General features: G+C 42.0%; 1 protein-coding gene across 7 annotated transcripts in view; it reads right to left on the bottom strand.

Annotated features, from left to right (window-relative positions):
• LOC133111320 (NACHT, LRR and PYD domains-containing protein 12-like) overlaps window positions 1–27,783 on the bottom strand; it is a 212,159-nt gene that overhangs the window by 160,343 nt on the left and 24,033 nt on the right. For all 7 annotated transcript variants that reach the window (XM_061221537.1, XM_061221536.1, XM_061221542.1 and 4 more), the window contains 3 exons: window positions 19,282–19,455; window positions 17,899–18,072; window positions 10,474–10,647 (listed from right to left, as the gene is read on the bottom strand). In XM_061221537.1, coding sequence (XP_061077521.1) covers window positions 10,474–10,647; window positions 17,899–18,072; window positions 19,282–19,455 — 522 coding nt within the window. The remainder of the gene's footprint in view (window positions 1–10,473; window positions 10,648–17,898; window positions 18,073–19,281; window positions 19,456–27,783) is intronic.

Raw genomic sequence — 27,783 nt, 5'->3', positions numbered from 1 at the left:
GTTAAGAGTAATGTAAAACTGTGCACACCACCAAGGTGAATTGGTTTAGTCTTAACTCATGGTTGATAGTGTTGGGGAATGGGCAATGTATTGTGATGCTTGTACAATTTTTTTCTGTTTGCATTTGTTACTTCTTTCTGATATTTATTTTTGGTTATACAGTACTCTTTACATAAAAACTTGATCAAAGCTGTCTGAGATCAGAAGCAAGGAGCCAACCTAAGTCTGCAGAAGAACTGTGGCAAGTTCTCCAACATGCTTGGAACAACCTCCCTGCTGATTGTCTTAGCCAAAGCTGTCCTGCATTTCTATATCTCAGAGAAGTGATGCCGTTGTAATGCAGAAGGGTGATCCAAAAAAAAAATGTTTTGATTCAGTTTTTAACTATTCTGCCAAATTACTAAAATGTATAGTATGATTATTTAGGATTTTTCATTATTTTTGAAAGAATCTCATCTGTACAGAATGTTATACAGGTGCCTAAGACTTTTGCACAGTACTGTATGTCAGCTCAGGGTACCATGCAGGGAGAACAAATGATGAAAGAGCAAATCATTTTAAAAGTTCATACAAAATTTAGTGGCATTTTTTTACTGGTTATGTAGACACAAACCTGAGCTACACGAGGAATTCCAGGTTGTTAAATTTATGCTTTTTCCTGCAGTCTGCGTCTGAGACTGAGGAACTGTGAGTGAGCTGTGGTCGAGCCAGAGGGAGCTGAAAGCTCACACGTCACCCCCCTCAAAACATTGGTGCTAGCCTTCCAAGCAGTTAAGGGGTCTTCCCCAGCTTACCTACAAAAAATCATCAGACCCTACACCCCTGCCAGACCTCTTTGTTCAGCCTCCACAGGCTGCTTGGCACCTCCCCCTCTCCGAACCTCCACCTCACGCTCACGACTACTGTCTGTTCTGGCTCCACGGTGGTGGAATGAACTCCCTGTTGAGATCAGAACTGTACAATCTCTCCCCACCTTCAAACGCAAACTGAAGATGCACCTCTTCAAGCAGCACCTCTCCCCATCCCTCCCTACCCGTATCCCTGTGATCCTTAATTGTTGTCTTTGTGATTTACTTTGTGTTTTGGTATTTTTAGTTGGCTAGGTAAGCAGTATTCGGATAGTTCAGTTTGGTCACTTTTGCTTTGTTGTTTGTTCATTTGTTGTTTAAAAAAAAAAGAAAAAAAAAAAGGCCCTGGCCCTTTTCTTTGTTGTACGGGTAGCAATTGAAATTGTACTTCCCTCTAGGGTCTTTCTGCGCACTTAGCCCTGGTTATGGGTATGCACTTTGTTGTACGTCGCTCTGGATAAGAGCGTCTGCCAAATGCCAATAATGTAATGTAATGTATGTGGAACAGGGACTTCATCATTTTAAGGCGAAATATTCATTTTAGAGGGCCCGTAAATCACCATGCAGAGGATCGTATATATATCACTTTCTACCACTAAAAAGATCTTGGCGACCCAGATAAGGGGCAAGGCATGGCTGCTGCATGGGTACAGGCCGCAAACGAGAGGTTTTGTAAAATACTTGCTTTCACAAGCTACTATAGCTCTTGTGTTTGTCATTTTATATTTTATGTGCATAAGGTTTGAGAATCCTTTGTAAAGACATGTGTGATTACTGCCAGGTGTTTTAAATATCATACATTTTCCAAGGGGGAGAACAAATTGATTGGTTGTTCTCATATATAATAAAAATAATATATATAATAAAACTAATAAAAAATATTGTGAATTTCCCAAGACTAATAAAAAATATTGTGAATTTCCCAAGAGTGAGAACAAATTAGTTGTTCTCTTGTATAATAAAAAATATATAATAATAACAAATTGTTGCAAGAGGAACACATTAAGTTACATTGCCAAAGGTTTATTTTTTAAAACAATTATTTTTCCCCTTTTTCGGTTCTTTTATTCCGTTTTTGGGGAAAAGCAAATGCAATGAAGAAAGGTTGATCTTGTAATGTTGATGGACTACACAGAAATGTTAGATAAGATTGTGACTCCCCTGGACGATACGTTGAAACATTCTGACACTAAGTATTACAAAACAATGTCAGCTTGGGGAGAAAAAAAAAAACCTGAATGTGTGGCCAGATAAGACTGGAACATTTAAACCTGATTGCTTGGAGAGCGCTGAGAAAAGAACCCAGATTGGGGGAAGAAAAATTAGATAAAAATGTAACAACATTTTAATCAATGGAAATGTGAGTCACAGAGACATCAGAACAAGCCTGGAAGGAGGGGAGCCTGCCTGGAAGTGAGGAGCTTCCCTGTGATGCAGAACCAAGCTGCCCTGCCCTCATTGAGAAACCACCACCTTATGCTGGAGGTCCCCCTGCTGGAGGAATGTACCCTGACATTGAGAAAGTCCAAATGATGGTAAATCAAGTAAATCAATCTGACTCTGGATTACAGATGGAAGGAGACCTGCAGGTGGAAGGACGACTCAATGTGAAGGGACTTATCAGGCCACCTGAAGACCTCCTGTCCTCCCCCTAGAGGGACACCAGCAGCCCTTCCAGAATTGACCTACATGACAGCCAGCTGTTTGGAGGAGGATCCACAGCCCAACTGGAAAAGAGACTTATTCTATTGTACCAGACCCACCTTTTCCAACTTTGTTTTTGTCCAATGTAATTGTCCAACAAGGTCTCTTCGTCCAATGAGACCACATTCATTCAGTACGTAGATGATCTCCTACTCTGCAGCCCATCCAAAGAAGCATGTGAGCAATGCTGTGGACTCCATGCTGTCCAGAGAAAAATCTGCCCTAACCCACCAAATAGTTTCCGGCTACAAAGTTTTGTTGACCCAAACACACATCACAATCACTCGCTGCCAGGTTGTCAACCCAGCCACTCTCATGACCACTCCCCTCGATGGAGAACCACACAACTGCACAGCCACAGTTGAAGAGGATTCAAGCCCTAGACTTGATCTGTTTACAGACCCCCTCACTACCCCAGACATGACTTTGTTTGTTGGCAGCTCATCATTTATTGACCCCGACAGCTGTAGGAAATCAGGATTTGCCATTGTCACTCAACACTCCTCTTTCACTTACCACACTGTAATGGAATCAGCTCTAGCTCCAGGAACTAGTGCCCAGCAGGCAGAGATAGTAGCACTGGCTAGAGCCTGCCAGTTGGCAGAAGGGAAGTCTGTCAACATCTATAGTGGCTCTGCCTATGCTTGCGGGGTAGTACACTCTTGGCGCTTTGTGGGTTTTTAACAGCTACTGTACACCGGCAATAAAACTACCATCAAAGCTAGCCATGATCAAATGTGCAGCACAAAAAAAAGGGAAAAAAAAGACCCTGTTTCCCAGGGCAACGCGCACATGGATGCTGCAGCTAAAAGAGCTGCTGACCTACCATCTTGGCCTGCTAATCAGGCCCCTGTAATCAAAATACAGGAAGTTACTTTGCAAGATCTTCTGGAGGTTCAGCAGTCTACCTCCACAACTGATCAAGAACACTGGAAATTCAGAGGTTGCTCCAAGGAACCTGTCACTGAAATATGGCGGCAGAACTCCAGGGGGCAAAGTTGTTGCCCCAAACTCTCTGTTGCAACTCCTACACAGATTGGCTCATGGTGTGTGCCACTCTGCAAGGGGGGAGATGATCCGAAAAAATTTTTTTGTTTGTTTTTCTCCAAATTTAACTGCAACAGTCACCAATTGGAATTCACAGGAAGCATGCCCCCTGCCCAAGGCCCATTCACCCATCTAGTGATGGATTACATAGATACCGCCCACAGTCTGCCAGCATACGCGAGAGATGGTTCTTTTTAATCACGTGATTGTCTTTGTTAACACACATTGTCGATTAAGAATCAATGAAGAAAATGTCCCTCCTTTTATCATTTTATGATGATAAAAATTTTTTGTGATCACATCTACTCAATCACGTAATAATTGATTTCGCTCAGAGAAGGGACAGACAACAGAACCCACTTCTCACAAATTCATGGCTCCACAGAGCTGAATATGTCTCCTTCCACTCGAACGTTTGGTGGAGGTACATGAATCACTCCACACAAGGACAAGCTAAAATAACCACAGACTGCTATGTATGTGCTATAATGCCTCACTCCACTGCTTCCCCTACCTTTCTTTTGGCCCAACCACATTCCCAGAATAAATCATTAGAGCTAGCTTGCTCAGTGGGAAATGCTGCACACAGCACTGCCCCACCCAACACCACACAACCAGGTATGCTGACACCAGGAAAATAGGCCAATATTGCAATAGCCCAAACTACCGAGCCACCAATCCCCTGTAAAAATGATTGCCCGAACACGACCCAGAACCCTTTTTCGTGTCTGCTTCAAAGGAAGCGGAAGTTTAGATATTGGAACAACTACTCATTTGAATTTAACCTTAAATGTCACCAATATGCGCGAAATGACGAACACTAATTTAACTGAAGGGACCGATTTAGGAAATGGAACTAGTCATGTATTGGCAGTGTGGGGAAAATGCTTGGAACTTCCTGCCAGTTCACTGGGGTGGATATGTGCCCCTGTCACACCAGTACAGTCAGTTTTAATAGTGCAAGCAAAGCCAGAGGATGTAGGGAAACATAAAATAACACATAAAAGGAAGGAAGACAAACCAATCAGGGAAGATCACATCCAACTTCCCACATGTGCATTTTCTGTGTTTGTGTGTAGTTAAGCAGGCTGGGTAAGATTACATTACATAACTGGCATTTGGCAGATGCTCTTATCCAGAGCAACATACAGTTCAGTAGACTAAGCAGGAGACAATCCTCCCCTGGAGCAATGCAGGGTTAAGGGCCTCGTTCAAGGGCAGATTTTATTGTGGCTACACCAGGATTAGAATCTCCAACCATGCGTGTCCCAGTCATTTACCTTAACCACTATGCTACAGGCCACACCACTGATTATTGACTTTGTATTTGTCTTCTTCATTTCTGTATTAATTGACTGCTGAATTCTGAGATAATGGCCTGTTAATAAATTCTTACTTTTAACTTGCGTGATCTCCATGGCTCTAATTCATTTTATACCTTTTTCAGCAATAGTGCTAATCCCAGGAGCATACATTGAGTACTGGTGGCATATAAGGGAGAGTGGAGTGTCAGGCATGATTAAATTCAAGTTTAAAATGGAGTCAGATAACAAAGGTAGTCAGTAAGTGCATCATTCTGACCAGGTGTTTAGTATCGCTGTGGACTTTCCTCTAGACGCGGTAACGTTGATTTTTAAATTGCTCATTTGAACAGAAAGGGTTAGGGCTTGAGTCAGTTTGTTTGTCTATTACCTGTTAATCACTTCTACTGGTTGCATACCTGTAGAGTGTTTGAATATTTGTCTTAAATAGCTTAAATAGCTGTGGAATTTATCAGTAGATTAGCTTTGATTTGATATTGCTTGTGAGCAATTGTAGGCAATTTAAATAGGCGTGTCAGAGCGACGCTAGCGTATATTAGACTCGCGAAAGTTGTCCTTGTCAGTAAGTGCATCATTCTGACCAGGTGTTTAGTATTGCTGTGGACTTTCCTCTAGACGCGGTAACGTTGATTTTTAAATTGCTCATTTGAACAGCAAGGGTTACGGCTTGAGCCAGTTTGTTTGTCTATTACCTGTTAATCACTTCTACTGGTTGCATACCTGTAGAGTGTTTGAACATTTGTCTTAAATAGCTTAAATAGCTGTGGAATTTATCAGTAGATTAGCTTTGATTTGATATTGCTTGTGAGCAATTGTAGGCGAGCGTCGCTCCGTCCCAGTTTGTGATGTTATGTTTCACCCCATCCCAGTCTGCTCTCTCCCTCGAAGACACCCCCTGCGACGTGGGCCTCCACGGCGTCAGAACCCCTCCAACCTCAGCTACCCCCCGCTGACCCCCTGTGAGGACTTTGCTGCCACAGGGGGACTATGGAACTGCCAGTCTGCCACTCGGAAGGCTGACTTCATCCCTGCGTATGCCTCCCTCCAGTCCCTACAATTCCTTGCCCTCACGGAGACCTGGATCACACCTGACAACACCGCCACTCCCGCTGCCCTCTCATCCTCCTTCTCCTTCTCGCACACTCCCCGGCCTTCCGGCCGTGGCGGTGGTACTGGTCTTTTCATTTCCCCCTCGTGGAAATTCTCTGTTCTCCCCCTCTCTGACCTGTCCATATCCACTTTTGAATTCCATTCTGTTGCAGTATCCTACCCTACTAACCTTTTCATTGCAGTTATCTACCGTCCTCCAGGGCCCCTGGGAAACTTCCTTGATGAGCTAGACACCCTTCTCAGCTCCGTCCCTGAGGATGGCACCCCACTGATTCTCCTTGGAGACTTCAACATCCACCTAGAAGTCTCCCAGGCTGCTGCCTTCCTACCGCTAATCCACTCCTTCGGCCTCTCCCTGCAACACTCTCCTCCAACCCACAAGGCGGGCAATGTCCTAGACCTTGTCTTTGTGAGGAACTGCTCATGCTCCGATTTCACGGTTACCCCTCTGCATACATCTGATCACCACTTCATCTCATTCTCCCTCCCTCTTCCTCCCCATCCTCCTCCCCCTCCTCCCACCCACACTTCCTCAGCCCGCCGTAACCTCCACTCCCTCTCACCCTCTTCCTTTGCCAGCACCGTCACCGCCTCACTCCCCCCTCTCGAATCCTTCTTCAAACTCCCCACTAACTCTGCATCTGCCACCCTCCTTTCATCTCTCTCCTCCGCCTTTGACTCTCTCTGTCCGCCTGTCTCAAAGCCACCTCACACAGCCCCTCCCAGTCCTTGGATATCTGACACCCTCCGTGCCTCCAGGGCCAGCCTCCGCGCAGCGGAGAGGAAGTGGGGGAAATCCAGAGACGCTTCAGACCTCACGACTTACCAGTCTCTCCTGGCGGCATTCTCTTCCGCTGTCACTGCCGCCAAAGCAAAATACTATCAAACACAAATTCAGAACTCCGGTTCTAACCCCCGGAAACTTTTCTCTATTTTCTCCTCTCTCCTCAACGCACCACCTCCTCCTCCTCAGTCCTCCTTCGCTGCTGATGACTTTGCTGATTTCTTCGATGAGAAGGTCACAGTCATCCGCAGATCCTTTACAACCACCGCCCCCTCACTGTGCCCTTCCCCTCCTCTAGGCCCATCCCTTCCTTTTCCACTTTCTCCCCCCTTACAGACTCTGATGTTTCTCAACTCCTGCTCTGCTACCGCCCTACAACCAGTGCCCTTGACTCTATCCCCTCTTCTCTTCTCCAAACTATCACACCTGACATTCTCCCATTTGTCACCTCCCTTGTCAACTCCTCCCTGTCTTCCGGCTGTTTTCCGGCATCCTCCAAGAGGGCCCACATCACTCCGCTGCTAAAAAAGCCTACTCTGAATCCCTCCATCATCCAGAACTACCGCCCGGTATCTCTTCTTTCTTTCCTTTCTAAAACTATAGAACGAGCCGCTTCTACTCAACTTTCTTCTTTCTTTTCTAACAACAACCTGCTTGACCCCCATCAGTCTGGCTTCAGATCGGGCCACTCGACAGAGACTGCGCTCCTCTCCGTCAGTGAGTCACTCCATGCCACACGAGCAGCCTCCCTCTCCTCTGTCCTCATTCTCCTAGATCTCTCTGCTGCCTTCGACACTTTGGATCACTCCATCCTCCTGTCTGCCCTGTCAGCAACGGGCATCTGTGGCACAGCCCTGGACTGGATTGAGTCCTACCTCTCTGGTCGCTCCTTCCAGGTTTCCTGGGCTGGTTCGGTATCGACACCTCGGCCCCTCGCCACAGGAGTTCCCCAGGGCTCAGTCCTAGGCCCGCTTCTTTTTTCTCTTTACACTCGCTCCCTTGGCCCTGTGATCACTGCACATGGGCTATCCTACCACTGCTACGCGGACGATACCCAACTCTTTGTCTCGTTCCCGCCGTCTGATACGCAGGTTTCAGCCCGTATCTCTGCTTGCCTGAGGGACATCCAGAGCTGGATGGACAACCACCATCTAAAGCTCAACCCAGGCAAGACTGAAATGATATTCATCCCTGCTAAAACCTCTCCCCATCTGGATCTCTCCATTTCCCTCGGGGATACCACACTCACGCCGTCACCCAGTGCAAGGAACCTCGGCGTCGTGATGGACAGCAGACTGTCCCTTTCCAAGAACATTGCAGCGGTGACCCGGTCTTGCAGGTTCTTCCTATACAACTTACGGAGAATCCGCCCCTTTCTCACCCCCTACTCGACCCAGCTCCTGGTCCAAGCGATGGTTCTGTCCCGCCTGGACTACTGCAATTCCCTCTTGGCTGGCCTCCCAGCGTCCGCCATCAGACCCCTCCAACTCATCCAGAATGCAGCAGCTTGTCTGGTCTTCAACCTTCTCAAATACTCACACGTCACCCCCCTGCTTACTTCCCTCCACTGGCTGCCTGTCATGGCTCGCATCAAATTCAAAACATTGGTGCTAGCCTTCCAAGCAGTTAAAGGGTCTTCCCCAGCTTATCTACAAAAAATCATCAGACCCTACACCCCTGCCAGACCTCTTCGTTCAGCCTCCACAGGCCGCTTGGCACCTCCCCCTCTCCGAACCTCCACCTCACGCTCACGACTACTGTCTGTTCTGGCTCCACGGTGGTGGAACGAACTCCCCGTTGAGGTCAGAACTGTAGAATCTCTCCCCACCTTCAAGCGCAAGCTGAAGACACACCTCTTCAAGCAGCACCTCTCCCCGTCCCTCCCTACCTCCCAGTGAACCTTAATTGTTGTCTCTGTGATGTGCTTTGTGTATCGGTATTTTTAGTTGGCTAGGTAAGCAGTGTTTGGATAGTTCACTTTGGTCACTTTTTCTCAGTTTTTTTGTTTATTTGTTCTCAAAAAACAAATGTTTGTTGTACAGGTAGCAGTTGAAATTGTACTTCCCTCTAGGGCCTTTCAGCGAACTTATCCCTGGTTATGGGTATGCACTTTGTTGTACGTCGCTCTGGATAAGAGCTTCTGCCAAATGCCAATAATGTAATGTAATGTAAAAAGGTAAATTTATTGGCCCTATTGTGGAGATTCTTGGTCAGCCCGGACCAGTAGAGAGCGGAAGGTAGTGCGGTACTACTGTTTTTGTAACGTTTTTTCTTTTTTGTCCGTGTTATGTAGTGTGTGGTGTAATATTATTTTTATTTATTGTATGTTTCAGTGTATTATACAATATGATAAATATGAAATAAAAAACATACATTAAAAAAGAAGATGAACTGAATGCTACATAAATATCATTGATTGAAAAATCCATGATTATATGAAATTAGACTCTTTAAATGTTGTGCTGCCCTGATAACAGATCGGTGCCCCACAGAACTGCAGAAGCACCGACAGCACCATGGAGAGCTGCCATACTCCTGCCACGGGGCCTAAGGGATGTCGCTGGAAGACCAATATTATCCCATTGAATTGGCCAGGACTATAGAGCGCTCCTCACACCTCACACAAGTGGCCAGCATTTCCCCCAACAAGCAGGAGCCACAGGTGTGCTGCACTGCTGATCAGCCTGCAGCAGTCTTAAGCAGGAGCAGAGGCTGTTTGGCTTGGATTGATATGAAATACTGCTGCTTGAACATTGGAACCTGGTGGTGGTTGTGTGAAAAGCAAACCCTAAACCACTATGGATTATGATACAAATTACATCTCTGCCTGTTACAGGCCGAAATGAAATGCGACTGCCCATACTCTCAGAACCTCCAAATTATTTTTTCCCAGCTAGCAAAATTCTTACCAGAGAAGCAACCCGCCAAAATCACTGTAGCTGTCACAATCGGAACTTTACTTCAAAAATACAATGTACTTGAAAGTATTAGTTTCATAATAAAATATGATTTTAGCCCTAAAAGACTTCAAAAGTTGTTTTGGGCTATTGCATTTATTCTTGCTTGGTACAGCATATGAAGCTGCCATAGAAACCTATCTATCAAGACGCCCTGACAATTTGTTTCATGAAAGATGTTTTTGAGTGAATCTTCAACGTATCCAAAGTTGAGGATGATGGCACATTTATGACACCCCTTTCCAGGAGTGTAAAAATATGTGTAAATTTACTTTATTGCATTATTCTCGAGTTATGTTGCCATTGTTAATCACCAGATTGCCTTTTTTTTATATGATCCAGGTCTCTGAGACTTGCACAGACAAAAATGAGTTTACTTTAATGAGATATGATGCCTCGAAAATTGAAAAAAATGGAATACTCCCAAGATAGCAAATATGAAATGATTTGGCAGTTTCCTTGTAGAATTATGGCTATTTCATGCAACTCTCCACTTTTAAAGTGATGGCCCCCTAAATTTTACAAGGTTCTTGTACAAAAAGGTAAAATGAGTATGAAGCTGAAAGCATGATTTAAAAAAAAATAAAGAAGTTGAACAGATGCCACGGTGCACTTCATTTGAATTGACCTTTGGAATGGTCTTGCTCTAATTTCTCACACTGGACTCCTTTTTGCTTGAAGGGGTTTGTGCTTGTACTCACCCCAGTCTCTGTAGTTTACAGTGTGGGTTCTCCAGTCCAGCAGAGAGCGCTCTCACTCCTGAATCCTGCAGGTTGTTGAAATCGAGCTGTAGGTCTCTCAGCTCTGAGTGAGGAGAGTGCAGGACTGAGGCCAGAACATCACAGCAGCCCTCTGTGAGATAACACCAAACCAGCCTGCAGGGAAATCACACACGCACACGCACACACACACACACACACACACACACACACACACACACACACACACACACACTTCATGTTCAGTCCTGTCCACAGTCTGGGTTTCCATCACAGTTTACAATGCAATTCATGTATTATGATGTTAAATAAATTCACAGATTTGTTTACTTTAATGTTAAGTTAATGTTTGTACTGATCAGCTGATGTTAACAGCATCCACGTTTCTACAAACTAATGTTTCCCTGAGGATATACCAGGTCACCACGAGACTGATCCATTAGGACCTATCCAAGTTGTTATTTGGCGTAAAATCAATGACCAAAAATATATATATTTTAATTTCTTAAAGAATTTTTGCATGTATGTTTGTCTGACTTTGGGGATCCTCTTTTGCAGGTGTGGATTTTTGTATGGACGACATGGGCAGCCTGCCAGCCGATAGTCCCCCGGCCACCCCGAAACCCCACACAGGGTAACATGCACTTTTAATATACATGCATACGTTTCATTAAACGCGTACCATTGTTAGCTAGTCAACTAACACATTCTCAATGACAATTTTAGGCAACACCGCTTAAATAATGAAAAAAGTTATTTGTGAAGTGGCTGACTTAGCAAACCGAGGCACACTGGGAGCCCCCTGGTTGGCCGGCCCATACCCCCGGACACCACAATATCATGTCATCCCCGCATGGAGTGGGCGCCCTGAGTCTAGCTTGTGAGCTAGGCAGGATGCCTGAAGGTCTCCCACTCAGAAGTATGAGATGGGGAGGGGGGCGGAGGGAGGTTGACGTCAGGTCTCCCCACTGGAAACCCGAGTTAGGGGGGAGGGAGAGGGTGAATCTATCAAATAGTGCACCTCTAACTTTGTACAGCAATTAATAATATCAGTCACATAGTGAATGCTACCAAATAATAATAATAATCATTCTTAGTACTGTGAATATACAGTTTCACAATTGTTGCATTTTTTAATGGCGGGAGCAATAAACTTTCCCGTATAAGAGCGAGACATGTTCTTGGGATCCCCTCTTGTTCTCTTTCCCTTCTTCCCATTCCTTCTTTTCGACGCACCCTTTTTGGGCATTTGCTTCAGCTCATCTGCTCCGAGACTCGGACAATCCAAAGAGATGCAGGTTAGACTGATTGGAGAGTCTAAATTGCCCATAGGTATGAGTGTGTGAGTGAATGGTGTGTGTGCCCTGCGATGGACTGGCAACCTGTCAAGGGTGTATTCCTGCCTTTTGCCCAATGTATGCTGGGATAGGCTCCAGTCCCCCTCCGACCCTGTTCAGGATAAGCTGGTTCAGATAATGGATGGATGGATGGATGTAAATGTGATGGAGTTAGAAAGCATTAGGGTGAGTAATCCTTTTTGGAGAGCTTGTTGGACGCTTTGGGTACGCTTTTTTAAAATCTGCTCTCATATATGTAATAAAACACGTGAAGGTACATTTTCTTTACATTTTGTATCATAGAATCTGTTTCAATAGAATAATAAGCTTTTCTGATCATTCATGATATGCAGACATTTTGTATTTGGAGAGATATGGGGACACTTGAGGACATTTGGGTTCAGTTTTGGGAAAATTCATGGAATTTGATTGCCTGTCGATATCTGTACCATCTTTTGGATACACGTTGACCACAAATAAAGTCGATCTAGGTTGGTCCTTGACTTACAGTTATATAGTGCTAACCTATAAAAACAAGGTGTTTTGAATTTTAATTTAATTTTATCTATCTTTTGTGTATACCGTATATACATGCTCTGACATAAATTTGCTCTGTCTCAAATGTCTGAATGTTACAATCCTCTCCTTTAATTTAAGTCTCCAAACATGTGTGCACTAAATATATATATATAGTTATAGAGATATTGACACTTTTCGGACTAGTACAAAATAGGGTTAATATGTGAATATGAAATAATTTTAAATAGAAGAATGGAGAATTATGAAAAAACAATTATGACAAAAGTCAAGTGATACATCAACAAATTTCCACTGTTTTCTTAAAGGTCCATGAAGGGTGTCAATTTGTCCCCTTTGTAATATTGTAATATTATTGTAATTTACTTCTTTTTTTTGTCTGTGTTATGTAGTGTGATGTACTATTGTTATTTATTGTATGTTTGGGTGTAGACAATATGATATATATGAAATAAAACATATATACACTGCTATAACAATGACAAAATAACGGTCAAAGGAAACCAAAGTCATCAACCCATTGAGGGCTGGATTCAAAATCACACCGAAAATCAAAGTAAAAAATGTAAATCCCAGGCTGATCCAACTTGTGTGAATTTTATCACATCAACTCATAATGTGACTCAGTAGTGTGTATGGCTCCTGCATGCCTGTACCCACTCCTGACAATGTCTGGGCATGCTCCTGATCAGTCTATCAGGCTCTCAGAATAGGGGATTGAGATGCGAGACTCAGACGGGGTTTCGTTGTAATAAAGGTCTTTATTACCAGGCAGGCGAGGTTCAAAAGCCAGCAAACAGATGCAGCAGGGATAAGGAAGTTTGTAATAGATAGTCCAGGCAATGGGTCAGATTTCTAGCAAAGAGATGTATCAATGGTAATCCAAAGAGTAGCTAGTAGTGGTCACAGGTGATGAGTCGAAATCAAACAGGCTAATCAGACAAAAACGCAATCCGGAAACAAATGTTGATAAACAGAAACAGGTAAAAAAAACTACGGCCCAGAATGGTGCAGTAGAGCATTCACGTGTTGATTCAGAGAGCGAATGTTTGATAACTCTGATCTTGCGTTGAAATAAACATACAAATCATTGTCTTCAGCATCACCGCTCCACCAGCTCATCAGGGTGAGGGTGGCTGACACTAGTTCGAACCGACCAGACGTGCCAAAATTTGGATAGCAGTTTCAGTGTCCGTAACATAAAGGAGGTTCCTTGTTCTGTGAGAATCTCTTTTGAGATTCCAACACGGGAGAAAAGATGAAACAGCGCCTCCACAATAGTCTTAGCAGATATATTGTGGAGGGATATAACAAACGGCAATAAACCAGTCTTCAGCCTTCACAGGATTCGGACTAAAATAATATGAAGTCAAAACTGTCCGTCATATCGCTCAGACGAGCCAAGTTTCTTTCCGTGATATTTGTATGCTTATGTTACTGTACTGTCATGTGATCGCCTGGATGGGTGGCCGTCCATAAGCTAGTCTCTGTGTTCAAGGGTGGAGTTTGAGCGCCCATTACCAAATGAATCCAAATGCATCATGATACCAAATGCATCTACTACGTGATGAAGCAGATTTCAGGTGCATGGTGACTGGTCACAGATGACAACCAACTAGCCTCTGTAGCTACCACAAGCGATCTGACAGTCCATACACAAACAGTGACTTTAAGAACCTGATTCACATCTGATGAAATCATCTGTGTGCTCAGTGTTCTTAAGCCTCGTCACACAGTCCAGGTATGAAGATTCCCTTCCCCCTACCAGGTTAATAAAAGTAAGCAACAACGATCCTTGCCCCTTATTCCTTTCTTGATTCATTACATTACATTACATTACATTAATGGCATTTGGCAGACGCTCTTATGGAGAGCGATGTACAACAAAGTGCATACCCATAACCAGGGATAAGTGCACTGAAAGACCCTAGAGGGAAGTACACATTCAACTGCTACCTGCACAACAAAGATAAGGACCAGGGCCTATTCAATTTATTTTAAGGAACAACCGCCAGAAATCGTAACCACAACATAAAGGACCCCGGTTCTCACTCTCCAACAGTGGAAACCTGCAGGAAAACACCGTGTTGTGACCACGTGGACAGGCTGTTAAGTTTAGTATAGTCTTTATGGAGATCGTTGAGAACCTGTGTGTTTCTATTTGCCTTTATTACAGATAATTAAAGTGAATTATGTATGCTGTCAACTTGTTCTAGTTGGTTGGTTAGTTGAATCAGCCTATATTTTGGGCTTTGTTTTGTTTGTGGTAGTTACACGGCATGACAGCTGTAGCCAGCAAGTAACACATTGAATATCTAAATATTCACAGTGTAATCTAAACCAGCACTTTGCTTAGAGTGACTTCTGCAAGTATGCTCATTTATTACCACTGAGTCATAGATTCAGATATTGTCAACAGTCCATATAATGGAACTCACTTCTTTTGTACAATTTTTGTATCGTCTACTCAAAGACCTACCTCCTAGCTATTTAGGCTTCCTAAACAAACTGAACTTTAATGATTCTAGTGCAGTAGTCGAGAAATTCATAGCCAAGTACATGCCAATTTTTATATACGGTTTCCATTTTTCTGTTTACACCCTTAGCAGGTCGATAATAGGTGTGCAGCTGCTTTTTGGGCATGTAAAGTAAACATGGTGCAACACAGTAAAAGGGTTATAGCACAGCTTTCATGGTTTGCATGAGTAGGGACCAAAAAAAACAGGTACACAGGTAAACATGTCAATTTCACACCGCTAAGATGCCAGGTGCATGATAAAGTCTCTCCTATTCTGTCTTGTTAAGACATTGTTTGAATAGCAGCCAGGTTGATAATGTTATAAATGCCACCCAGTTAACTGCTTTTATTGTGTTGGCTACAGTCAGCTTCGTCCGGGTTAACTCAGCAGTTATTAGACTTCAAGAAATTGATCTTTGTATGAATGGAAATATATATATATATATTTTAGTTAAAACATTTTCTATGGGCGGATGAGTTTTAAAGAAGACAAGAACAACGGACTGATGCAGATGTAAGTTCATGTTAGCACATTATCTTTTAGGAGCGCTTATTAGAATTATGCATAGCTAGCTATCGTCATAGCCATATCGCACTTGCCTAGCTTATAGAAGCAGATCTATTAGCCTACCTCTTGAGTTTAGATAAATAGGGTGTCACGAACACAATATCGGAACCAAGTGCTGATAGTAAATCTTTATTAAGAAGTCGGCCTTGTATTTGTTTGTAAATGTATGGTGCAGGGTGGAGCTGGTCCAGACTGCAATTTAAGGCCCGTATTAGCCTACAATGTATTCAGAACAGAAACGTGGATATTGTTAACATTAGCTCATCAGTATGAACATTAACTTAGCGTTCAGTAAACAAATACGTTAGCTAGCCAAATAAGTTAGCTAGCCAACATTAGCTGATGATGTTTGCTTCAAAAGCCGGACCGGGATGTGAGTTCTGTCTGTTTGTTTTCGTGTAGATTCTTGTTGTTTAATTATTATTATTCAGTATTTTTCATATCTGGTTTATTGTTTCCATTACAGTTATTGCATTTCTGATCCCCTGTGATGTCTGTGTCTGAATGTTTCTTGGCCCGAGTCACTTCCCTGTCTGTGTGCCTCACTATTCGGGTGGTTTAGGTAGTTTCCAGGTTTTCAACGTTTCTTCCAGCCTCAAATTCCTTACTTCTGGCTTCTCTTGCTAGTTAATGTTGTAAAGCACGATTCTTACTAACAACTACTAATTTAGATATTGTACAGTATTAATCATATTAATACACTTACTGTCTGTCTAACTAACAAACTAACAGTCAGTTAAATTGAGTAGTTTAGATTTAATCATGTAACTAACTCACATTATCTCCTGGTTTCCATGCTGTTCTATAACTCCGCCTTCCTATGCTATCCCTGATTACTTGCTTAGTTTCAGCAAAATGTTCGCACATGTTTCTTACTATCACGACATCTCCAACTCTATGCAATTACAATAATATTATTGTATTATTGTATTACATATTTATTATTGTATTGTTTTTGATTATTTGCTTGGTTTTTTCGACTGTGATTTTTGCCTCAGCCCTTTTGTACCTTTGTTTTTCTGACTCCCTGGATTTTATTAAACTATTTTGCTTTCTGTTTTTGGCATTGTCTGTTGATCTCTTGGCTCTGAACTTGGACTGAATGAACAATGTTTTTGGATAATCCCTGCTTTTGGGTCCTCAGTACCATACATAACACAGGGTGCACCTGGCTACTTATTTATTAGGCTATGTGTTTATTAGGATGAACGTTGGACTTAGACATGGAAACACTGAAATTCTAATTTGTTGAATAAACATATTTTTGGCAAAGTTATTTATATTTAGAATGTGACCCATTCATTGTACACTAGTTAGATTACACATTTATTTATATTTATAAGACGGCACATTTCCACTGCAAAGACGGCACATAAGTAAAATCTGAGACGTTATAAAACTAACCTTACAACTGGTTCATTTAGATTTTAAGACTGCTTTTGAAACGGAATATCCATATTTACTTTGAGAATTATAACAGCTGCTGATGTTGCCTTTTGATTGCATCACAAAACGCTCGATAGCTGATGCCATTAATGGAATGTAAAACCGTGGTCAAAGTTTTGCAGAAGTGATCCAATAGTAATCATTTGAAATTGCACCTTTTTCAGTCATCTAAAATATTACTTTCCGACTTATTTTCACTCATATAATTTGTAATCAGTGCCAGAGTAATCTACCCAACACTGCTTACCTTGGTGTAAGTGTGGTTCTAGTTCTGGGGTGAAAATCCCCATGTAATGTAGTCAAGCACATTAGAGTCCAAAACTTTTACTAATTGTCTGCTGGGTCACAGGTGTATAGACCAAGTGTCATCAAGATGTCTGGTGACCAAGTGTGTAATACTATTGATAGCCTCACCCCTGTTCATAAACAAATCAAAAGAGTCCTCGTAAAGATTTTACCGCCTCTTTAAATAGGGACACCATAACCCTCTCCAAGCACTTAATAAGGTTAGTGCCACAGACCTAAAGCAATTGTTCACTGTGGGACATGTTTTTTTAGGTACAGGAATAATAATAAGTGTTTTTTCCACAGGGTGGGGATGGTGCGATTCAGGTGACTTTAGAAATATCAGGCACCATTCCTATGTTAACATCCTAAAAACAAGTGCAGTTGTTATCTGGCCCTTCGGCTTTCTAAAAAGTGACTTATGAGGCTATATGCCAACTGCACCTCTTTACACTCAGCAGAAGAGTCCTGTTCTGTAGGTGGGAAAGATGTGTACTGTGAGCAGAGGTGAATCCAGCATAGTATAATTATATTACCTGTATAGTACAGCCCATAATGAAGTTCCAAACAGTTAATTTTGGTAAGCCTACTGTTTAGACTATGTCGCTGACAGTTTTCTTTCTCATTTCTCAGCCTCATAATTCAAAAAAATATATTTTGTATTTTGTGATTTCATCACAGCAGTCACCTCCCAAAATACAAAATAGACTACTCACGCCAGTTTCTGTAGATTACAGTTTGGACTTGTCAGGCCAGCGCAGAGCCGCTCCACTGCTGAAATGCTCAGCTTATTGAAGCTGAGGTCCAGATCTCTCAGGGGTGAGTTTGATGACTGGAGAGCTGAGGCCACAATATCACAGGACGTCTCTGTGAGGTTGCAGGTGCTCAGTCTGCAATAAAAGAGTGAATACAGCATAGTACAATAATATTATCTGTATAGTACAGCCCATAATGAACTTCCAGACAGTTTATTTTGGTAAGCCTACTGTTTGGACTATGTTGTTGACAGTTTTTTAATGATTTCTCAGCCTCACAATTTTATATATATATATATATATATATATATATATATATATATATATATATATATATATAATCAGCTACTGATTTTGGCCATCATATTTGCACCAATTCTGTGTTATGGATACTCTTAAAAATTAGGATAAAACATTCAGACTTTTCAAACATTTTCAAACATTCAGGTCACAGCTCTCTGCAAAGAAGAGTGAATACAGCATCGTATAATAATATTACCGTTATGTTCTGAGTTCTGTCTGTTAGTTTATTTGTTTATTTCTTGTAATTTATTATTTTTCATTCTCATATCTGGTTTTCTGTTTATTATCCATAACTGTTCAATGCATTTTGTCATCTCCTGTTATGTCTGTGTCAGCATGTTTCTGAGCCCAAGTCACTCCCCTGTCTGTGTGCTGCACTATTCGGGTGGTTTCGGAAAAATCCTTCTCAGCCTCACGTTTTCTTACTTCCTACTTTCTCACTAGTTCATGTTGTACAGCACTACTTATTAATAACAACTAACCTAGATATTGTACAGTACTAATTATAGTAACGCACTTACTGTCTAACTAATTAACTAACAGTCACTTGTTTAGGGTAATTTAGATTTAATCACGTATGAGTATATTTGTAAAGGAAACTTTAACTCTGTTACATTTGGCAACTTTTCTTGTTTTTTTGTTTTTTTTTCACACAGCACTACTCACTCCAGTCTCTGTAGATTACAGAGTCTTATTGCAGGCTGCAAAGAAGAGTTAATATATTTAAGCAATGACTCATTGCATTGGCTCAGTCTGCAAAAAAGAGTGAATCCAGCATAGTATAATTATATTACCTGTATAGTACAGCCCATAATGAAGTTCCAAACAGTTAATTTTGGTAAGCCTACTGTTTGGACTATGTCGCTGACAGTTTTCTTTCTGATTTCTCAGCCTCATAATTCAAAAAAATATATTTTGTATTTTTTATTTCAGGCTGCAAAGAAGAGTTAATATACTTAAGTAATAACTCAAGACAGGAAGTGTATTTTGTGATTTTATCACAGCAGAGTCACCTCCCAGAGTACAAAATAGACTACTCACGCCAGTTTCTGTAGATTACAGTTTGGACTTGTCAGGCCAGCGCAGAGCCGCTCCACTGCTGAAATGCTCAGCTTATTGATGCTGAGGTCCAGATCTCTCAGGGGTGAGTTTGATGACTGGAGAGCTGAGGCCACAATATCACAGGACGTCTCTGTGAGGTTGCAGGCGCTCAGTCTGCAAAAAAAGAGTGAATACAGCATAGTACAATAGTATTATCTGTATAGTACAGCCCATAATGAACTTCCAGACAGTTTATTTTAGTAAGCCTAATGGTTGGACTATGTTGTTGACAGTTTTTTAATGATTTCTCCAGCCTCATAATTTAATATATATATAGATATATATATATTTTGTTTGGTTTTTTTTGTTCCATTATAGTGAGTGTGGTTATATTGCATTGGCACTTCCATTCAATATAACACATTTTGAACCTCAATATCTAGCCCGTTTCAAAATCTCTCAATGCCATTTTGCAGGTCTACTACAATGGCAGTGGGCTCGCCAGCTAATGATTTTGGCCATCATATTTGCGCCATTTCTGTGTTATGGATACTCTCAAAAATTAGGATAAAACATTCAGACTTTTCAAACATTTTCAAACATTCAGGTCACAGCTCTCTGCAAAGAAGAGTGAATACAGCATCGTATAATAATATTACCGTTATGTTCTGAGTTCTGTCTGTTAGTTTATTTGTTTAATTGTTGTAATTTATTATTTTTCATTCTCATATCTGGTTTTCTGTTTATTATCCATAACTGTTCAATGCATTTTGTCATCTCCTGTTATGTCTGTGTCAGCATGTTTCTGAGCCCAAGTCACTCCCCTGTCTGTGTGCTGCACTATTCGGGCGGTTTCGGAAAAATCCTTCTCAGCCTCACGTTTTCTTACTTCCTACTTTCTCACTAGTTCATGTTGTACAGCACTTTTTCTTAATAACAACTAACATAGATATTGTACAGTACTAATTATATTAACGCACTTACTGTCTAACTAATTAACTAACAGTCACTTGTTTAGGGTAATTTAGATTTAATCACGTATGAGTATATTTGTAAAGGAAACTTTTACTCTGTTACATTTGGCAACTTTTTTTGCGTTTTTTTTGTGTGGTTTTTTTCACACAGCACTACTCACTCCAGTATCTGTAGATTACAGAGTCTTATTGCAGGCTGCAAAGAAGAGTTAATGTATTTAAGCAATGACTCATTGCATTGGCTCAGTCTGCAAAAAAGAGTGAATCCAGCATAGTACAATAATATTACCTGTATAGTACAGCCCATAATGAAGTTCCAGACAGTTTATTTTTATTAAGCCTACTGTTTGGACTATGTTGTTGACAGTTTTTTTTATGATTTCTCCAGCCTCATAATTAAAAAATATATATATATATATATTGTATTATATATATTTTTTTTTGTTCCATTATAGTGAGTGTGGTTATATTGCATTGGCACTTCCATTCAATATAGCACATTTTGAACCTCAATATCTAGCCAGTTTCAAAATCTCTCAATGCCATTTTGCAGGTCTACTACAATCACTGATTACTTGCTTGGATTCTGCGAAGTGTTCGCACCTGCCCCTCACTATCACTACGTTCCTTAACTCTGTGCAATTGTCCACTCCCTAATCCGGAGCCGTATGTTTTACATGTGGGTCTATGTGCATCCAGTCCGTGTTTTCATTTAAACCCCAGTCTCCACAGTGTTCCTTGTCAGAATGTTGACATTATTCAGAGCCGAGTTACGAGTACAACTGTTTATTGAGATTCTCTTCAACAAACCTTTGATTTGATTTCTGGAACGACACCCTTTGCCCTTGATTTCAAGTTTTTGCCTTACCCTTTTGTTATTTGGTTTTTGACGTTTTCCTTCTGCCGTCGTCAACTTTTGTTTTTAGAAGGTGGTCAAATACAGTAAAGCAAGGGCGGCCAAAAAGAGACCAGCTTGGTCGCCGTACATAAACAGAAAATCGGTACTATTGAAGAGTTTACTAGGCTAGTCATAAACACTATGCTAGGCTAGCCAGCACGCACATGGAAAAATGGCAGTGAAAGTGTTAATGCCAGCTAGTTAACTAGCAACTAGCCTATTGTTATGCTTTTAAAAGTGGTTATGCCTTGCTAGCTAGCTAGCTAACCAACTGGCTGATATGGAATATTGCTCATTACACATGAGATAACATGCAATCTCGCAAGCAAGATGGAACTTAATATGCAAATACCATGTTGTTGGCACACAGTTGCTGTCTACTTAAGATTTCACTGCAGAAATGCATTTCTGACAGCAGAAGCAGGCTTGCAAGACTAGATTTTCTTTACAGTTTTTCTCAATAGCTTTGACCCATTTCATACATACTGCACAACTTTATGGTTCACATCCAAAAGCTTGTACCTCACTCAAAATCTTTTACTCATGTTTGAAAATTAAATCATTGTTTCAATTAATTAGTCATCAAAATGAAAGTCCCTTTATCCATTGTTTTAAATCAAAACTGTCAACATGGTCAGACATATTGTCATTAATTTGGTGAGAAGGTTTCTCGTGCTCACAAGAAACTTTTAGCTTTTTTAGATTTTTGCAATGTCCCTTTTCAGGCTCCATAGTAACGGCAGGATTTAGAACTAATTTAATAGTGCTGATCAAGAGTTTAAGATTGTAAGAATCTTTTGAGATAATATGTGACTCGATGCCGCAAAGGCTGTACCATTGCGCAGTTCTGAACTTTACAGAATGCAGAAAAAACTGTCAGAATTTTGGTAAAAAATTTGATAAGTGCAGATCTAGAATCTTGAAATACTCAGCTATCATTCAGCTATAAATCAATTATGTATCCAATTGAGCAAATATGAAAACAACAATAAGATATAAAGTCCGGTTGCTTTTCTTGTCAGTCTTCCACATTCTTCTTTATGGTGGAACAACTGTATTCTATGCAAATAAATGCAAATGAAGAGGTGATTATAACAGGCCCTTTTGGCTTGCTGCATTAACACTGTAGAAAAGCCAAATTCAATTTGGTTCTCCACAAAAGTATTGGGTTTGCATATGTTCCCACCCATCAACAACATGCAGATAAAATGAGGCTATTCATATAAAATCAAGAGGAAGGGTAATAGATCCGCTTCTATAAGCTAGACAAATGCGGTACGGTTTGAAGATAGCTGGCTCTGCGCCATGAAAGTATAGATTAATAAGTGCTACTAAAACATAATGTTCTAATGTTAAATTATATCTGCATCAGTCTATAAGTTCTTCTTTTCTGTAAAACTCATCCACAGCTGGAAACGGTATCAAATTTAAATTAAATTTGTCAGGTTTCTATTATCTGTTTTGTTTAAGTGTGTTTATTGTTACCCTCTGTGCTCACCATAGTCTGTGAGTTTGCACACCTGATTGTTACCGGTGTCTTTAAACCCCTCTGTTTGTCGCACTCATTGTCTCCAGCGTTATCTCATTTTATTGTTTGATCTCCTGTTTTTTGACCCGTTTCTACTTTTTGGATTACCCATCTGTTCTGATTTGACCTGCTGCTGAACAATCTGGCCAAATATGAACAGAGCAAATCCAACCCCGAACCCAGGAGGTGCTGAGACTGCAGGGACAATGCCTTGGAGTGAACAACAACAAACTTCTTTCCCTGAACCAGAAATTTGGCCCATCTTCACCACCAGATGGCCACATTGGTTAACTCCCCGGCCGACGCTGAAGTCAATCACTCTTATGATTGTGTGATCAACATGCTTCCGAGCACCACTCCCCCTAGAGGTTGTATGTTCTCCCTGTCTGCTCTTGAGACCCAAGCCATGGAGAACTACATAAACGAGTCCCTGGCTGCCAGTCTGATCCGTCCCTCCTCTTCTCCAGCCGGGGCTGGCTTCTTATTCGTGGAGAAGAAGAACAAGTCCCTCCGCCCCCGCATCAACTACCGTGAACAATATCACAGTCAAGAACCGTTACCCCATTCCGCTGGTCTCTTCTGCCTTCTTGTCACTGCAGGGCTGCCAGTTCATTACCAAGCTGGACCTCCGCAACGCCTACCACGTTGTACGCATCCGTGAGGGGCCTTCAACACCCCCAGTGACCACTATGAGTAGCTGGTCATACCTTTCAGACTCAGTAATGCCCCCGCTGTCTTCCAGAACTTCATTAACAACATCCTCCAGGAATCATGATATCCAAGTTCGTGTTTGTTTACCTAGATGACATTCTCATCTTCTCTGCCTCTCTGGAGGAACACATCAGTCACATCTGCCAAGTCCTCCATCATCTCCTGGAGAACTGGCTATTCGTCAAAGCCGAGAAGTGCAAGTTCCACCACTCCACCGTCCAGTTCCTTGGCTTGGTTGTCTCCAGGGGCAGATGGAAATTAACCCTGAAAAGAACTCCGCAGTAGCTAATTATCCCCCCCCCCCCCCGGGGCTGAAGAAACCATTGTCCTTGGCTCCTGTCCTGACTATGCTTGACCCAGAGAAGCAGTTCACTCTCGAGGTGGACGGCTCCAATGCGGGGTCCATCCCTGTGCCTACAAGGTACATCCCTGTGTCTTCCTCTCACCGTCTCTCACCAAGATAAATTACAGCATTGGCGACCCTGAGCCTCTGGTGCCGAAGCTGGCATTTGAAGAGTGGCCCCACCTGCTGGAAGGAACTACCATCCTGTTCATTGTCTGGCCTGACCACTGCAACCTGGAGTATCTGAGGTCGGCCCAAAATCATAACCCCTGCCAGGCCCGGTGGTCCCTGTTTTTTTAACAGATTCCACTTTCACCTCACCTACCAGCCTGTTTCCAAGAACGTTAAGGCTGACGAAAGTCCTTAGTGTTCTCGTTGAAGAAGCTGACTAGCCTACACAAGAGAAGCAGTCACTCTTAACTGGGTGCGGTTTCTTTTCTACAACATCATCAGCCTGGTTGCTATTCAAGCTGTAATAGCAAGTCAGAGAGTAGGGGACACTTGATCATGGACCTGGTATGTGACCTGAGTGAAATTTACCTGGTGTGTTTGTTTGGTCCCTGATCATGCAAACCACGAAAGCTGTGCGTTCTCTGCAGAGGCGGCACTACAGGACAGGCAAAGCAGGCAATTGCCTGGAGCCACAAACTTTTGGAGGGCCCCCAGGAAGGCTGATCACAATAGTCCTATGGCAATGACAATCTAAACATTTAAACATCCGTTGGGCAGGCAGTGCAGTGTGTACACCCCTAGAAGGGGAGCGTTGATGGGGCCCTGAAGGATGACCACATTAGTCCTACTACAATGACAATACAAAATGGGAACCCCCTTACAATATCAAGTGTAGTGTGTAGCCTACTCCGGAAACCCCCCTTGATGTGGCCCCATGAATTCTGTTTGAATAAAGATTCAACATGAAAAGGATTTATCCTAGTGGTTCTCAAAAGAAAAATCAACAAAACTAGGAAAAGAGGAACCAGGACCACCGTGGTAATTAGTTAACTTAGGCTACTCAACTAAGCTAGCTATCTAACCAACTAGTACCTGGTCGGTAGGTAGCTGGCCAAGAATTTAAAGTGGATGGTGGAAGTACTGAGCCCGCTTGTAATTAAAATGATTGGCTCAGACTTCCTGTGGTTTGGGGCAAGTGTGAGGCAGAGGATGGTGGTCTCCCTATCTTATATGTGGAACTTTCTCTTGGCACTGCAGTATGTTGTTTTGCTGTGACATGCTGTTTCCAAGGCTTTTTGCAAGGTGTTTCTTTGTGTCACTTTATTCTAAATGCAGGGTTTTCGTTCTCATCATAGTTTAGTGTCAATATTATCATTCTCCTCCAGCTTCACCAGCTTAGGCTCCGGACAGACAGTAGGCCTTGATGAATGTGGGGGTGCCGGAGAGCACTCCCACATTAGAGCTGGGGATCCTCTTACTGCCTCCACATCCAGCTGTAGCTGGTTGAGCTGATGGCTCATCACTTTGAGATCCCGCTCAGTCTTGGCCGTCACCTTCCGTTGGCTTTCATCATCATCTCTCTGTAGGTCCAAGAAGGACTGGAATATCCGGGAGAACTCAGCCAATGCCGGCTCTGCAGACGTGTGCAGGCCTGCTGGGGGTGGAAAGTTCTCTGCCTTACCTCCAGCTGCATTGTCCCTGAGTGGTTGCCAGCTGCTTCCCTTGCTGCCCGGGCTTGGGCATCCCAATTCTGACACCAAATAGAAGGGTTTTCCCATTTGGGTCTCATCTATATACCTATAGTATGTGTACAGTCACCTCTGTTTCAAAGTGCAGTGGAAGAAGTTCTGCAAGTAAGTGCACCTGCCATTTTACTGTAACTAAAATAAATAAACTGCCTTTACTTTGGGACTAGTCTGTCTGGCAAACATGTTCGCCCATTTGCATTTGCTGGTATATTTATCTATTACAAAACTATTGCATTTTCCCAACCAAGGCGACTACGTTTACCAGACTTTTATTGCTGAACAATGCGGCACACAAACCCAACAGGTTCGGCCATGATTCTGCCTCACATGTAACCAAACACAAAAAATAACAATTCCACAATCAGCATATACATTACATTTTCCATTTCACACTGTAGTTGAGAGATTAACAGGTTCACAGGTGAGATCAAAATTGTGCGCACTTCCGGATTCCTGCATTTCCCCTGTCCCACAGTCAATGGCAGCATGGCTACATCGTGACAGACACATTTTAATGTTTATAATGCTTGGTTTACCCTTGAATCTTTATCTGTTTAATCTTAACATTAATGAAAAACCAAAACTGTCAATATAAAACAATATGTCTTCCCCAGGGACCCCAGGGTCTTCCCCAGCTTATCTACAAAAAATCATCAGACCCTACACCCCTGCCAGACCTCTTCGTTCAGCCTCCACAGGCCACTTGGCACCTCCCCCTCTCCGAACCTCCACCTCACGCTCACGACTACTGTCTGTTCTGGCTCCACGGTGGTGGAACGAACTCCCCGTTGAGGTCAGAACTGTAGAATCTCTCCCCACCTTCAAGCGCAAGCTGAAGACACACCTCTTCAAGCAGCACCTCTCCCCATCCCTCCCTACCTCCCTGTGAACCTTAATTGTTGTCTCTGTGACTTGCCTTGTGTATCGGCATTTTTAGTTGGCTAGGTAGCAGTGTTTGGATAATTAACTTTGGTCACTTTTGCTTTGTTTGTTTGTTTCTTTCTTTGTTCAAAAAAAAAACAAAAAAAAAACAAAAAAAAATTGGCCCTCGTCCTTATCTTTGTTGTACAGGTAGCAGTTGAAATTGTACTTCCCTCCAGGGTCTTTCAGCGAACTTATACCTGGTTATGGGTATGCACTTTGTTGTACATCACTCTGGATAAGAGCGTCTGCCAAATGCCAATAATGTAATGTAAATGTAATGTCATATGTGTACATGCGTGAACAATTTTACAAGGAACACTTTTGGCTGAGCCTGCCAATTCGTATCAGCACCACTATCCATGTTGCTGTCAAATTTTAAATTTCAGTCTTTGTAGTAATAATAGCCAATGAGGGAGTTTCTAAAAATGAAAACAAATGAGAGAGCTGTATAGGCTACTGTGTTTTTGTGTGTGTGTGTGTGTATGTGTGACTGTATGCAAGGCCCAAGCTGAGGTAGCATTCAGCTTCATTTAGCCAACTGTAAAATCTCTGTGAAATGAATGTTGTGTAGCTAACAAATGATAACTGTCAGCAACTGATAAACAATGCACAAAATAAAAGAATGTATGACTTACATAGATGCTATAACAAGATACTAGTTAAGCAGTTATATCCTTAATCTTCAATCGGAAAAAGTTTACATAACACTCATATACAAGAGAGAAGTGAGGAAAATGGCAGCAGGCAGTCATTTTTTCTCCAAGGGGGAGGAACCAGGAAGAAACTGGCCAATCACAAAACAGTGTTAACTATATGTTACACATTCATCACTGATGTGCAGCTACTGCAGCTAATGTAAAAAATAAATAATAAATAATCATTACGTCTACTCGTCAAAAATGAGTACTTGGCTCACCCCTAGTAACCACATCTGGTAGGTAGGTTGGTGCAATGATCATTGCTTGTTTAAAACAAAGGGTCCAAGGTATGAAATGAGCCTCATAGATACTAAAATAATTGTTCCTCTTTTTTTCTGTTCAGTAGTCACTGCTGCCCATATCAAGATTACACCGTCATCAGCAAGTTACAGAGTGACCATCGTAAACTTCTTGGAACATGTGCATGCTCTAAAACATGCTCTTTGCTCTCTTGCTCTGCATTTAGTTTTTACAGCTTGAGATAATACTCTTGTAGGATATATGTGACAAAACAGTGTTGAAGGAAGTGTATTGACATGCAAACATGTTTTAATTAATTTATGAAAAAGAAGCAATGGAGAAAGCACAAAACGTGATCCAGAAAATAAAAATGCAAATTGATTGTAGTTGTCTCAAATACTTGCGATCACGTGATCATACAACAATCGTGACTGCCCTAACCTGATGCTGGTGAAATTAGCAATTCCACTTGTGCCCAGGCAAGTT

Source organism: Conger conger, chromosome 15, assembly GCF_963514075.1.
Source record: "Conger conger chromosome 15, fConCon1.1, whole genome shotgun sequence".
NCBI classification, from domain to species: Eukaryota; Metazoa; Chordata; class Actinopteri; order Anguilliformes; family Congridae; genus Conger; species Conger conger.
This window is presented reverse-complemented; position numbering and strand designations above follow the sequence as displayed.